General features: G+C 40.2%; 1 protein-coding gene across 1 annotated transcript in view; it reads left to right on the plus strand.

Moving 5' to 3' along the window:
* atrnl1a (attractin-like 1a) overlaps positions 1-13,490 on the plus strand; it is a gene marked incomplete at both ends in the record, with an annotated part of 698,456 nt that overhangs the window by 213,256 nt on the left and 471,710 nt on the right. Inside the window, one exon of the mRNA XM_079559364.1 lies at positions 12,347-12,534. Within this exon, the coding sequence (XP_079415490.1) occupies positions 12,347-12,534 (188 nt within the window). The remainder of the gene's footprint in view (positions 1-12,346; positions 12,535-13,490) is intronic.

A 13,490-nucleotide genomic window follows, 5' to 3' on the forward strand; every position in this document is an offset into this window, starting at 1 on the left:
TGGATTTAGGAAAGTAATGAAAAAGTCTTAAATGTGTTCAAGCCCCATTGAAACCATGCCATGTTATTTGTAAATCTGGATCTTGGATTCTGCACTGCACTCCAAGGAGATGTAGTTGGCAGATTTTAAGACTGCAGTTCAGTGTAAACCACAGAACACAGTTCCTAACTTTATGAATGAGGAAGGTCACAGCCAGGCTTCTGAGGTTCCACCGAGATTTGAACTCGGATCGCTGGATTCAGAGTCCAGAGTGCTAACCATTACACCATGGAACCACAGGTTTGAATTTACGACTACAGGCAAATGCAGTAGCTCCCGCAGAAGCGCTGGATGCCACGACTGCGCAGACACTGGCCACAATATGTGGCGGACAGTATTTCTGTTTTTGGCACTCAGTGTGTTAAGATGTCATCATGCATATGGACTTGGGCTCTTTCAATCCAAATCGAAGAAACTCTTATGAGTTGTGTTAGCCAGGCGTTTAAAGTTTAGAAAGTATTTCATAAGTTGTAGCCTTAATGCACTTTTTAATTTCATTATCACCTTTGATTGTTTTTTGCTTTCGATGAAAGATTCAGATCATCTGGGCTTCGTCCCTTTCAAAACCATCACTGTTGTGTAAGATTTTGACAAGTGCATTTCCAGAGCAACAGAACACCAAACTCACAATCCACTGGCTAAAGAGAGCAGTGACTACGAGGTTCCACCGAGACTCGAACTCGGATTGCTGGATTCAAAGTCCAGAGTGATCACCATTACACCATGGAACCACAACAGTCGCCGTTGAATACAGCTCCAATAACTTGATGTAAAATAATCAAAAAGACATCTTATTCTCCAAAGAGCTGACGCTTCGAAGAATTTATGCAGTTGTGTAGTAGTCGTCAAATGTGCTCCGATTGTTTTCAATCAGATTAGCATAATTGATGTCCGATTAGGTCCCAGCAAGCTTTAAACTCGGATCACTGGAATCAAAGTCCAAAGTGCTAGCCATGACATCATGGAACCACGAGTGCAATACTGACAAAAATCAGCATAATTTGGATTCAACAATGATGGAAATAAATCGCTAACATTCTAAAGTAAGAAAGTCACATACTGCCAGTATTCACAGGTTCCACCGAGATTTGAACTCGGATCGCTGGATTCAGAGCCCAGAGTGCTAACCATTACACCATGGAACCATACGTTTGCACCTTCAACTACCAGCAATGGTCGGAAGCAAGACTAACGAAAAACATCTTAACCTGGGTTCAAGCCCCAGTGAAACCATGCCATGTTTTGTGTCAGTCTGGCTCTTGGATTCTGCAGTGCATTCCAAGGAGATGTTTTTGGCAGATTTGAAGACTGCAGGTCATTAAGACATTATGCGCCGATCCCAACATTCTATTTGAAATGAGTACATTAAATGCGGTACTTTGAGGTGCGCCAAAGAGTTGGACTTGGATTGCTGGATTAACAGGCCATAGTTCTGCCAAGAAGATACAAATCAGAAATGGGAAAATAGAATTGGCAGTGACTATTTGGTCAATGAGGAGAAAGGTAGGCCTAAGGAAGGTTTCATAGTGTAGACTGGTCATCACGTCTGCTTTACACGCAGAAGGTCCTGGGTTCAAGCCCCAGTGAAACCACGTGGTGTTTTGTGTAAGTCTGGATCTCGGATTCTGCAGCGCATTCCAAGGAGATGTTTTTGGCAGATTTGAAGACACGAGTTCAGGATAAACAACAGGGCACAGTTCCTAAAATTCTGAAGTAGGAGGATCCAATACAGCCAGTATTCATAGATTCCACCAGAGATATTTGGTTGGATCGCTGCATGTACCTACAACTACTCGCAGTCGTTGGATGTAGGAAAATAATGAAAAACGTCTTAAATGGGTTCAAGCCCCAGTGAAACCATGCCATGTTGTGTGTAAATCTGGATCTTGGATTCTGCACTGCACTCCAAGGAGATGTAGTTGGCAGATTTTAAGACTGCAGTTCAGTGTAAATATTTTTGACACTCAATGTGTTACGATATCATCATGCATATGGACCCCTTCAGCTGGCCAAGCAACACACAAACATCTGCAAATACATACATAAAGGAATGATTAAACAGCACAGTTGTTAGTAAGAAAGACGATCAAATTGACAGTTCACTGTTAGGTTTAAACTCTTCATCTCTGTGCTCGTCCTGGTCCTCTGTCAACTCCCCATGTGTTTCTGTTCGCCCTTTAGACGAGTCAGCGCAACTTTGTAACTGATTTCACACTTAAAATCACTCTTTGTGCAGCATGTACCATCATCCCTGCTTCCTGTTTGTTTAGGCCATGTGACGAGTGTATCCCAGGGATTGACCTGACAGGCGCTACAGCATTGCACTGTGCATGTTTTTTCCCAGACTGGTCTGGCCAATTATCCTCGATTAAAATGCACCAAGCTATTATCGTGATGGACCTTTATTAAAATCTCGATTAGATTAAAATTCAATTCATTGCCCAACCCTACTAGAGGCTATAATTTGAAGAAGAATTTATGTAGTTGTGTAGCAGTCATCAAATATGCTCAAATATTATTGTTTTCTATCAGATTAGCATAATTGATGTCCAATAAGGTCCCAGCAAGATTTAAACTCGAATGACTGGATTCAAAGTCCAAAGTGCTACACTGTAATAAGTGTTTCCTTGAATAAAAGCAATAAAATTGAGTTAAGTTTTCCAACTCATCAGGGTGCTTTTGGTCCAGGCATTTGGACGCAATTGGACACAAGGGGGCGCCTTTCCAGCCTTCTCAGTGTAAATGTGAACTGACTTTCTTCAGAGTTAGACTTTTGGTCAGACACCATGAGTGACAGTAACATGACACTAAATACAATGTGCTCTTTGTTTCCAGTAAAAAGGCTGAGGCCTCATTGCTCTTCAGTCACAGACTGAGAATTGAAGAAGGAAGTCATGGAGCTTCTGCTTTAGACAGAACATCAGACTTCTGCGGCACGTAAGAATAAGACAGACATTTAATTATTTCTTCTTAATAATTGTGACAAACCCTTTTTGTGATTAAATTAGATTATTATTAAAACAAACCCTTGTAATATTTATCTGCTGTAGAGTCATGTTTGTCCCAGTTCCTCTGAGTCGTGGTGCAGCAGGACTGATGTGGACAGATGTTACAGAAGAAGCTTGTGAGGTTCATTTCTTCAACAGTTACTATAGTAACTATTTTCTCCAAAGTAAAAGTAGATCTACCACAGTCCTGTCCACATCTGTCATGGTCCACCATGATCCACCACGACTCAGAGGAACCGGGGGTTTGTTTTTTTAGAATGAGAGTAATCAATCTAATTTTTTAATTATATACAGGATATTCACATTTTACTTATTTATAGTTGTAATATTAATTTTCCGTATATTTTATTTTACTGCATATTTGAGCTTCAGAATATGATATGACTCCTATATCCAGCAGAAGTCTGCAGTTCTATCTAAAGCAGAAGCTCCATGACTTCCTTCTTCACTGCAGTCTGTGACTGAAGAGCAATAGATACAGACGGCATCTCTGGAATCGCCCATATATGGTCATTTTTGAAAACAGTTAAGGGGGAAAACAATTTTGAAAAAATGTATATTTTCTCTAATTATTCAAAAACTACTGTAACAAATGCTGAAATATGAATATAGTTTATACTAAATAATGATACAAAGACATGGGGAGGAGCAAAGTGGTTCAACAGCCCATAAAAACATGAATAACGGAGAATGCTAACTTCATGCTACATGCTAGCATCGGGCTAATGCTAACGGCTAGCTAGCGCTTGCTACAACTGCCGTTTTTTCACTTCTACTGAACAATCTGCTGTGAGAAAATATCCATATGGGCCCGATTTACATTTGACTTTATTTATGTGTGATAAATAAGTTGATATTCCACCAGAAAATGGCTAAAAAGAGGGAAAATTGTGTTTCTCTAAAGATTCTATTTTCCCCCTCGGCAAAGCCACGCCCCCTTCTATGACGAGATGCCGTCTGTATCTATGAGGCCTCAGACTTTTGACTGGAAACAAAGAGCTCACTGTATTTAGCGTCATGTTACTGTCACTCATGGTGTCTGACCTAAAATCTAACTCTGAAGAAAGTCCATTCACATTTACTCTGAGAAGGTTGGAAAGGCGCCCCCCTTGTGTCCAATTGCGTCCAAATGCCCGGACCAAAACTAGCACCCTGAAGAGGTTGAAAAATAAGTTGTGTGAAAGCAAAAAGTCAAATGCTCAATTTTATTGCTTTTATTCAAGGAAACACTTATTACAGTGTAGCCATTACTCCATGGATTACTCCATGGAACCACTAATGCAATACCGACAATATTCAGCATACTTTGGATTCAACAATAATGGAAATACATTGCTAACATTCTAAAGTAGGAAAGTCAAATACAGCCAGTATTCAGAGGTACACCTTCAACTACAAGCAATCGTCGAAAGCCATACTATGCCATGTTTTGTGTCAGTCTGGCTCTTTGATTCTGCAGTGCATTCCAAGGAGATATTATTGGCATATTTGAAGACTGCAGATCATTGAGACATTATGTGCAGATCGCAACATTCTATTTGAGACGAGTATAGTAAATCATCCCTTTCAAAACCGTCAGTGAAAGTGTTGTGTAAGATTTTGACATATGCACTACAAAATAAAGAGGAAAGGGAAGGTGCAGACATTGCAGCCGAAAATGTACAGTTACTGAAGTCTTGTGGAACAAAATGCAAAAAACAATGCAACAAAAATATAATAGCAGAAGTCATGCAATGCATTTTTGAATGATACAAGATTATCACCTATAACGAAAAAAATAATAATAATAATTTAACATCGAGTAATTCAACATAAACCAAAACACTTCAACTGAGCAGGAGGAACAGATCACTCAAATATACTTTTTTTTTTTACTACATTAGGATATAATCCCAAGAACGACAGTTATAAAAATAGAGGAAGACAAGCACCTACAAACAAAACTGACAGCACCCATACACAAACACATAGAGTCCTTTCATCCAAACATCAGCCATTACAGATGAGAACATGCTCCAAACAAGATATCTACCAAGCGACGTCACAATTAGGTAGATGCATAAAGACTACATAAAAACAAAAAAACTAGTGGTGGGACTCGATTAGAATTTTTTAATCAAGTTAATTACAGGTCTGTAATTAATCGCATTTTAATCGAAAACCAAAAACAACAATTTTTTTCACTTAAATTATTCAATAATTATATAGTAATAATTAGATAGAAACATGAGTTCAACAAATGTGTTCATTATTGTTAAACAGAGGCAAAGTGCATTTATAGCTATTTATCTTTCAAGTGTTTTAGGAACTCTGATCACTCATGTAACTTGTAGAGTACATTAAAAACAGTAATAATAATACCACATTTATATCAAAGTAATGGCTCAGAGTGGGCTGGCTGCAGCGTTTGTTTGAGGCTAACGCTAACATTAGCATTGAGGACGTCTCTGTGTTTGAGGCTAATGCTAACATTAGCATCGAGGATGTCTCTGTGTTTGAGGCTAATGCTAACATTAGCATCCAGGACGTATCTGTGTTTGAAGCTAATGCTAACATTAGCATCCAGGACGTCTCTGTGTTTGAGGCTGATGCTAACATTAGCATCCAGGACGTCTGTGTTTGAGGCTAATGCTAACATTAGCATCCAGGACGTCTCTTTGTTTGTCCAACATGTTTTACATTGAGATGGCATTTTAGACTTGAGTAATTACGGTGGAAGGAGAACTCTTTTAACACAACCTGCACACAGCAGTACAGCTGTCTATCGACCATCAGGACATTTTTAAAACTAAACTAAACCGTCCATCGCTGTTGTGAGCGGATCTGCGTCAGATATACGGGCGTACCAGAAACACGGAAATTGAAAGGTTCCAGGCTCGGGAGTTCCGGGGGGGAAATCGGGGGTAATAAGACTAATTGCGTTTAAAAAATTAACACGTTAAAATCATTGTAATTAAATAATCAAAATTAACACGTTAAAGTCCCACCCGTAAAAAAACCACAAATGTTCTTATGAAGTGCACAGGAAGATTGTAAAAGGGAAAAATATTAGCTTCACAAAGCTTGGGGAAGAGGAATGTGAAGCCTTCATGAAGCAAAATGTTCACGTCGCAACATCAAGCACCCCCAAATAGCCTTTCCACCCCTGACTGCCCCACCTGTTGCCAGTGGGAGACTCACAAAAAGAGAGCAGAGCAAGCAAGGCATCATTACTGGGTTGATGCTGAAAAGGCAACAAGTGAAACTCTGTCCATCCGCAGTGTGGATCCACAGAAAGTAATAATGCCCCCCCCCCCCCCCCCCCCCCCCCCAACAACAACTGTCTGCCACAAAAAAAACATATCTGTGGTTTGGCATGAGGGAATTGCAGGACGGAAAGCACTTCAGCGAGAACATGACATCAGCCGCGCAGTGTAATGGGTGGATAACTTTACAGCGCGAAATAAGAACTGGTGTTTGATAACTGCAATGACAGCTGTGGTCAATAGTCCCTCTACAGCACTGGAAGACATCACTCTCAAATACTTTGTTTCTGGGCACACTTTTATGAGTGCTGAGAAGTTAAACTGATATTATTCACCATATTATTTATTTATTTATATAAGTTGCCAAATAGAATGGCTTAATTTGTATGGTTCATTGAATGTTTTTGATATATTTAATGATATTACTTTTGTTGAAAGTTTAAAATCTAAGTTCATATTGGATTTGTTTGTTAACCCTCGTGGGGCCTTCGCGGGTCTTTTTGACCCGCTGTCATGTTCCGGGCATTTGGATGCAAGGTGACACAAGGGGGCGCCCTTCCAACAAATGTGAGTTGACTTTCTTCACAGTGAGACTTTAGGTCAGACACCATGAGTGACAGTAACATGACACTAAACACAGTGAGCTCTTTGTTTCCAGTAAAAAGGCTGAGGCCTCATTGCTCTTCAGTCACAGACTGAGAAGTGAAGAAGGAAGTCATGGAGCTTCTGCTTTAGACAGAACTTCAGACTTCTGCTGCATGTAGGGCTCATATTACATCAAATCAAATGTTATAATCTGTAAAGAACTTTGTGATACCTTTTGGTATGAAAAGTGCTTTATAAATAAAGTTTTATTGATTGTTTGATCATATCCTGAAACTCAAATCTGTAGTAAAAATATAATATATGGAAAATAATTACAATTACAAAAATGCTGTATCTAATAAAAAAGTTTTTTTTTTTTTTTTTTTAATTTACTCTCATTCTAAAAACACAAACCCTAACCATTTGTATCTGCTGTAAAGTCATGTTTGACCCAGTTCCTCTGAGTCATGGTGTAGCAGGACTGATGTGGACAAAGTCATGTTTGTCTTATGCTACAGAAGAAGCTCATGAGGTTCATTTCTTTGACACCAGTTTCGATAGTAACTATTTTCTCCAAAGTAAAAGTAGATCTACTACAGTCCTGTCCACATCTGTCATGGTCCACCAGGACCCACCATGACTCAGAGGAACCGGGACAAACATGACTTTACAGCAGATACAAATGGTTTGGGTTTGTTTGTTTTGTTTTGTTTTTATTTAGAATGAGAGTAAATAAAACTTTTTGATTAGGTACATGATTTTCAAATATTTTTCTTTTTGTAATTGTAATAATTATTTCCATATATTATGTTTTTACTACATATTTGAGTTTCAGGATATGATCAATCAATCTTTATTTATAAAGCACTTTGCATACCGAAAGGTATCACAAAGTGCTTAACAGATTACAACATTTGATATGATGTAATATGACCACTACATGCAGCAGAAGTCTGAAGTTCTGTCTAAAGCAGAAGCTCCATGACTTCCTTCTTCACTTCTCAGTCTGTGACTGAAGAGCAATGAGGCCTCAGCCTTTTTACTGGAAACAAAGAGCTCACTGTGTTTAGTGTCATGTTACTGTCACTCATGGTGTCTGACCTAAAGTCTAACTCTGAATAAAGTCAATTCACATTTACACTGAGAAGGTTGGAAGGGCGCCCCCTTGTGTCACCTTGCATCCAAATGCCCGGAACATGCCAGCGGGTCAAAAAGACCCGCGAAGGCCACACGAGGGTTAAATAAATTTGATTCAACTCAAAATTATTATAAAATGAGTTACATACTGTGCAACCACTCTGTACACAGTATATGGATTCCCCTTACCACAACAAAGTAATACACAAACTACTTTTACATATCAAATACTCAAATTATATTTGATGCTGATTCTGATTATAATTTAGTAACATAAATAATAAATAAAATACCAGAAAGCAAAACAACAGCAGTTTTCTCATTTTGACCCAGAGAGCAGTTACTGCGTTTTTCCTTTGTACGGCAGAATAAAAATATGTGACAGTGTTCAAATCCAGGCTGAAAACAGTTCTTTTTGCCCATGCATATGACTGAAAGTATTTTATCTGCACTCTTGCCTTTTACTGTAATTGATTAATTTTATGTTGATGTTTTTATTGATTCTATTTGCTTTCTTGTATTTATGCAACTGTGAAGCACTTTGAATTGGCAAATAAACTTGCCTTGCCTTGATAAAATGTAAATGTTTGGGTGGGGGTTCAGGCAGACACTGTTCAATCATCAGACCACATTGGTGACCTATCATGGAAATGGAGGACACAACTTGGTTTTTGGGCATTTTGAGTGAGACATAGACCATAGAAGTGTTGTCTCCAAGCTTTCCAATTATGTGTAACACATGGAAATCTGATCATATTTGGAGAATCGGTTAACAGTTGAAGCTAACCTCTTCGATTTTCTAATAGCTGACAAAACAGCTTCTAAACTTTTGGGCAGTTCTCACCTCGGCTCGGAGTGACAATAGGGCTCATTTACATCTAATTTAGGTAACCCATACCCACTTCTCCCCCCTGTGCTTTACAGCTTTACGGGGAGAAAAGCAAGACAAATCAAAGAAAAGAAAAAAACTATGCAAATAGCAGGGGGCGCTGTGCATGCTTACAGCCAGGGCATCATCAGTCGCACTGGTAGCCTGGAATAGGTCACTGGTTTCACGCAGAAAAACAAACTTCTGTAGTAGTGTTCCAGCAGCATTAGCATCTAGCTATTCAGAGCGTTAGCTAGTGATGGCAAGATGAATCCCCATGAAGCATTGAAGCCTCACAGCCAATTGCATCACACATGGTTCGAAGCATCAAGGTGCTTTATTTGCTCCACTACGCCATCATGTGGACAAGAAATGTATCAATCAATCAGTAAAGGTTTATTTATATAGTACTTTACAACAACACCAGGAGGACCAAAGCGCTTCACAGAAAGATAAAAACAATAACACCAAATATTTACAACCTGGACACAATTCAGTGTGCTCTAAGTATAAAAAGCAAGTTTTAAAATATTAGTCTTTAATCTGGATTTAAAAAGGGACAGGTCCATGAGCATGTATAACATGCTGAGTGCTTACAATAAATGGTGGGGCTGAAAGACTAAATTTGCAAATTTATAGAGTTGTGATGGAAAATGTGCTTGTGTTACTTCGGTCATTGTGTTACTAATGACCGCGAATCATTTCCTGAATCAGTCATGTGGTACGGCCACTTCCCGAGGCTTCGAACGCCACCACACACGTGATCAACACACGCATCGATGCGTGCTTCAATAGACACTCCTCTAGATTACTCGGCACACGCTTCGAAGCCTCGACACGATCGGCACATCACTAGCGTTAGCAACAGCAGCAGGCCTGCGTGAGACACACGGGGAAGTGTTGCATTATCATGAAGTCACGCCCCCACGGCGCTATTTTTCCGACTTGTTCAGATTTCACGCTTTTAAATACACCAATGCTGTTATCTAAAACATGGTGAAGCTTCTTCGTGAGCTCAATTAAAAGATTCTATAAAAAAGGCGAAAATCACCGATATAAAAAAAAACATCTTCTTTCTCGATTTGTGGGAAACTGAGTCAGCCCACTTGTGTCCTGGTTCTCACGACGGGGCACATTTAGTGACCAATTTAGGCCGAAATGTGAGAAATTCCATACTGTGTACTTACTTTTTCTCGTGACTGTACATATGATTTTCCTATCGCTGTTCAATGTAAAAGGCATAATATAGACTAATCACATAGTATTTTTTTGTAGATGCGCTCTGCCCCACCTAATGGCCAAATTTAGCATATACAAAGGTGTAGTGATGCAGGACTGAAGCTCAGTGATATCAGGCTGTGGTTGTTGTCTGTAACATGCATATGAATGTCCGAGGCCACTCCCATAACAACCCAGACCCTTTACCCTAAAGGCACTTGCGGGGGCTGGCCCTCCCTAAATGAACTGGTCTCAAGTGAACCGAACTGTTCCGGTCCTGTCGAAATGCCCCTAAGGCTGCCTGAAGCTGGTTATTATTACGCACTTGTAAATCAAACCAAAAGATCTTTCAGCTGCTCATTATCATTTCCAAATAAAATAAAAGAAGTCTGTAATCCTCCCTGCGCTCAGCTCCTGTGTTGAAAAGGCAGCGATTACAAATACTGTATGATGAATACGAGCGGTGAAAGCGGGTCCCCTGTCTGTGACCACTGTTTGGACTCAGGATTCTCTACGGTCACGCGTGTTTATCTCTGCTCCTACTCTCAGACGGCAACCCAATCCCATATTTATCCTGCTCCGTCAGCCCTTTCATCCCGCGTGCTCTTGTTTGGCCTGAACACGGCTCATTGCGTCTCCTGATGATAAAAATAAAACGTAGCGGGCAGGTATTTTCCCTGGGCTGCTGATGGAGGAGATTGCATGTGAGACTAAGCAGCTCCGCGGTCCAGAATAAACACGGACTGTGCGCTCTCTGCCCCCTCTCGTTTTGTGTAATTGAAGAGCTGTGTGACTGGTGGACTCAGCTGCTCTCGTTCCCATGGCTGAATATGGGCAGGATATGCCAATGTTTGGGCAGAGACTCAGCTCAACAGATAATGAGGCAAAAGGCAGCACCACAAGGTCTGCAATCAGAGCTGGAAAGAAAAGAATTTGAGTGAAAGTTCTGTGTTACTTTACTTAGGCATACATTTTGTACATTTGATCATATTTTCCACTTTGCTGGTTGAAAACTCAAAAGGAGTAGGCTGAAGCAAGAAAGCTTGTAAGTGCCTACCCCGTATTCCCAATAACATATAAATCATGCTCGTCTATCATTTGAATAGAAAAGAGTCCTTTAACCTGTTAAAGCGCTGAAATATTATTTTTAGTCTCAGAACTTGGATCTTGGCGTTTGGTCACATTTGAGCCCAACCCACTCTGAGTCACTGTGATCTGATTGGCTTCAGAGTTACACTGTAGGTCAGACACCGTGAGTGACAGAAACATGACGCTAAATAGTGAGCTCTTTATTTTCTGTAAAAGGGCTAAGACCGCATTGCTCTTCAGTCACAGATTGAGAAGTGAAGGAAGTCATGGAGATTCTGCGTTAGAATATTACACTTCTGCTGGATGTAAGAATAAAAGATAATGTTAATTCATGTATTCCTTCACAATCACTGTGAAAAATCCTGTATATAATTAAAATAAACAAAGCCTTGGCAATTGTTTCTGCTGTAGAGTCGTTTTTGTACCAGTTCCTCTGAGTCGTGGTGCAGCAGGACAGATGTTACAGAAGAAGCTCATGAGGTTCATTTCTTCAACAGTTACTATAGTAACTATTTTCTCCAAAGTAAAAGTAGATCTACCACAGTCCTGTCCACATCAGTCATGGTCCACCATGACCCACCACGACTCAGAAGAACTGGAAAAAACATGACTTTACATCAGATAATATATATGGATATTTTTTTAACCTTTAAAAGCATCAATTGTCAGATTAAAACAAAAATCAGAAATAGCAGAGTTTAATTAGACTCCTCATTTGATAATTTATTTACTATATACTTTAGTTTTACAGCTCTCAGCAGAAGTCTGAAGTTCTGTCTAAAGCAGAAGCTCCATGACTTACTTCTTCACTTCTCAGTCTGTGACTGAAGAGCAAACAGTCCTCAGTCCTTTTAAAAGACATTCACAGCACTGATAAGTACATGAATGAATTTATGTCAATCCCATCTCCACTGCAAAGTTGTTTGTACTTGTTTTATTTGCTTGCATTATTGTTGATTGATTTGTACATATTCTAACTATGTGCCTTGTTTTGTATGGTGCATTAAAAGTCGGGCTGTAATGTAATTGTTCAAACTAATTGCAGTCAAACGCACTACCAGCATGATGTGTCAAAATAATATTGGTGCAAATATGTAACACTTTTGACTCACAAGGGGATGTTAGTAAAAGCTTTTGAATGTGTTTGCTATGTACAGGTCAGGCGTGTGAAGAGGGCTGGGTCCATGTTGAAGAGGTGTGCCTGCAGATAAACTCCTCAAAAGACAGTTATGACAACGCTCAGCACTTCTGTAAGAACCAGGGAGGGAACATGGCCTCTCTACTCACCGCCGCCCACGTCAGCTACATCCTGGACCAGCTCGGGAAGGCCCAGCTGCACAGCAAGGTCAGCCAGAGGGCGTCGCTGACAAACCGAAAGCACACAAACACTATTTAAAAAAAACACAAATAAACAAATTTAGTGTGGCTGAAAACACAGTTATTTTCTGCGTTTCTGCTGACAATGCAGACGTGTCCTCTGTCCGTCACAGACAGAAAGGTTACTGTAAAGTTTGAGGACAGAGACGAGAGCTGTGCAAAGGCAAAGCAACTCAAGTCCACCCTGAGCAACAACCTCTGTGTGTCACTGTGAGCGAGGAGAAGGTGCTACACAGCCTCCTTTCTCTTCGCTCACATCCTTCTGCTACATTTAGATGAATTATTGCTAAAACACTAAAACACCCCTCTGCTGGAGTTGAAGATTTTCAAGAGCCTTGAGGCGGTGCACTTTTTGCCATAGTGGCTGGATATTTTGCAAATCACGCTTCTTTTTACTACATGTTTGAAGGCCCATGATGACCCCTTTATTCAGGCGAAACCTACACAGACACAGGGAGAACATGCAAACTCCACACAGTCTAGGTGGGAATCGAACCCAAGACTTTCGAGCTGCTAACCGCTGCGCCACTGTGCAGCTATTGTGATGATTGAAGGTGAATGTTGTGATGATTGCCATTTTGGGGCTTTGAAGGAGACCCCGGGCTCTCAGGCTTTCATCCTCCCTCCAAACCTAAACAATAGTGAAAAGTCATGAAATGAGGCAGGGAGGAAGGAGCACATATACAGGCCAGGGAGACGCTGAAGAGAGGGACCAGGAGGTATCTATAAGACAGAGACTGGAAAGGTCATGACTTATCGTGACTTACAGTATCTTCATTTATTAAAGTATCTAATCTGTACAGAGAATTTGACTATGCAACTGATGTTTATCATAAACGATCATGATTTCTCTTGGATATAATTAGACTGAAATGTATGATAGGCAGTGAGTGGCACGGGGACAGCACATCGTGAGGAGATCTG

Source organism: Gobius niger (assembly GCF_951799975.1).
Source record: "Gobius niger genome assembly, chromosome: 7".
NCBI lineage: Eukaryota > Metazoa > Chordata > Actinopteri > Gobiiformes > Gobiidae > Gobius > Gobius niger.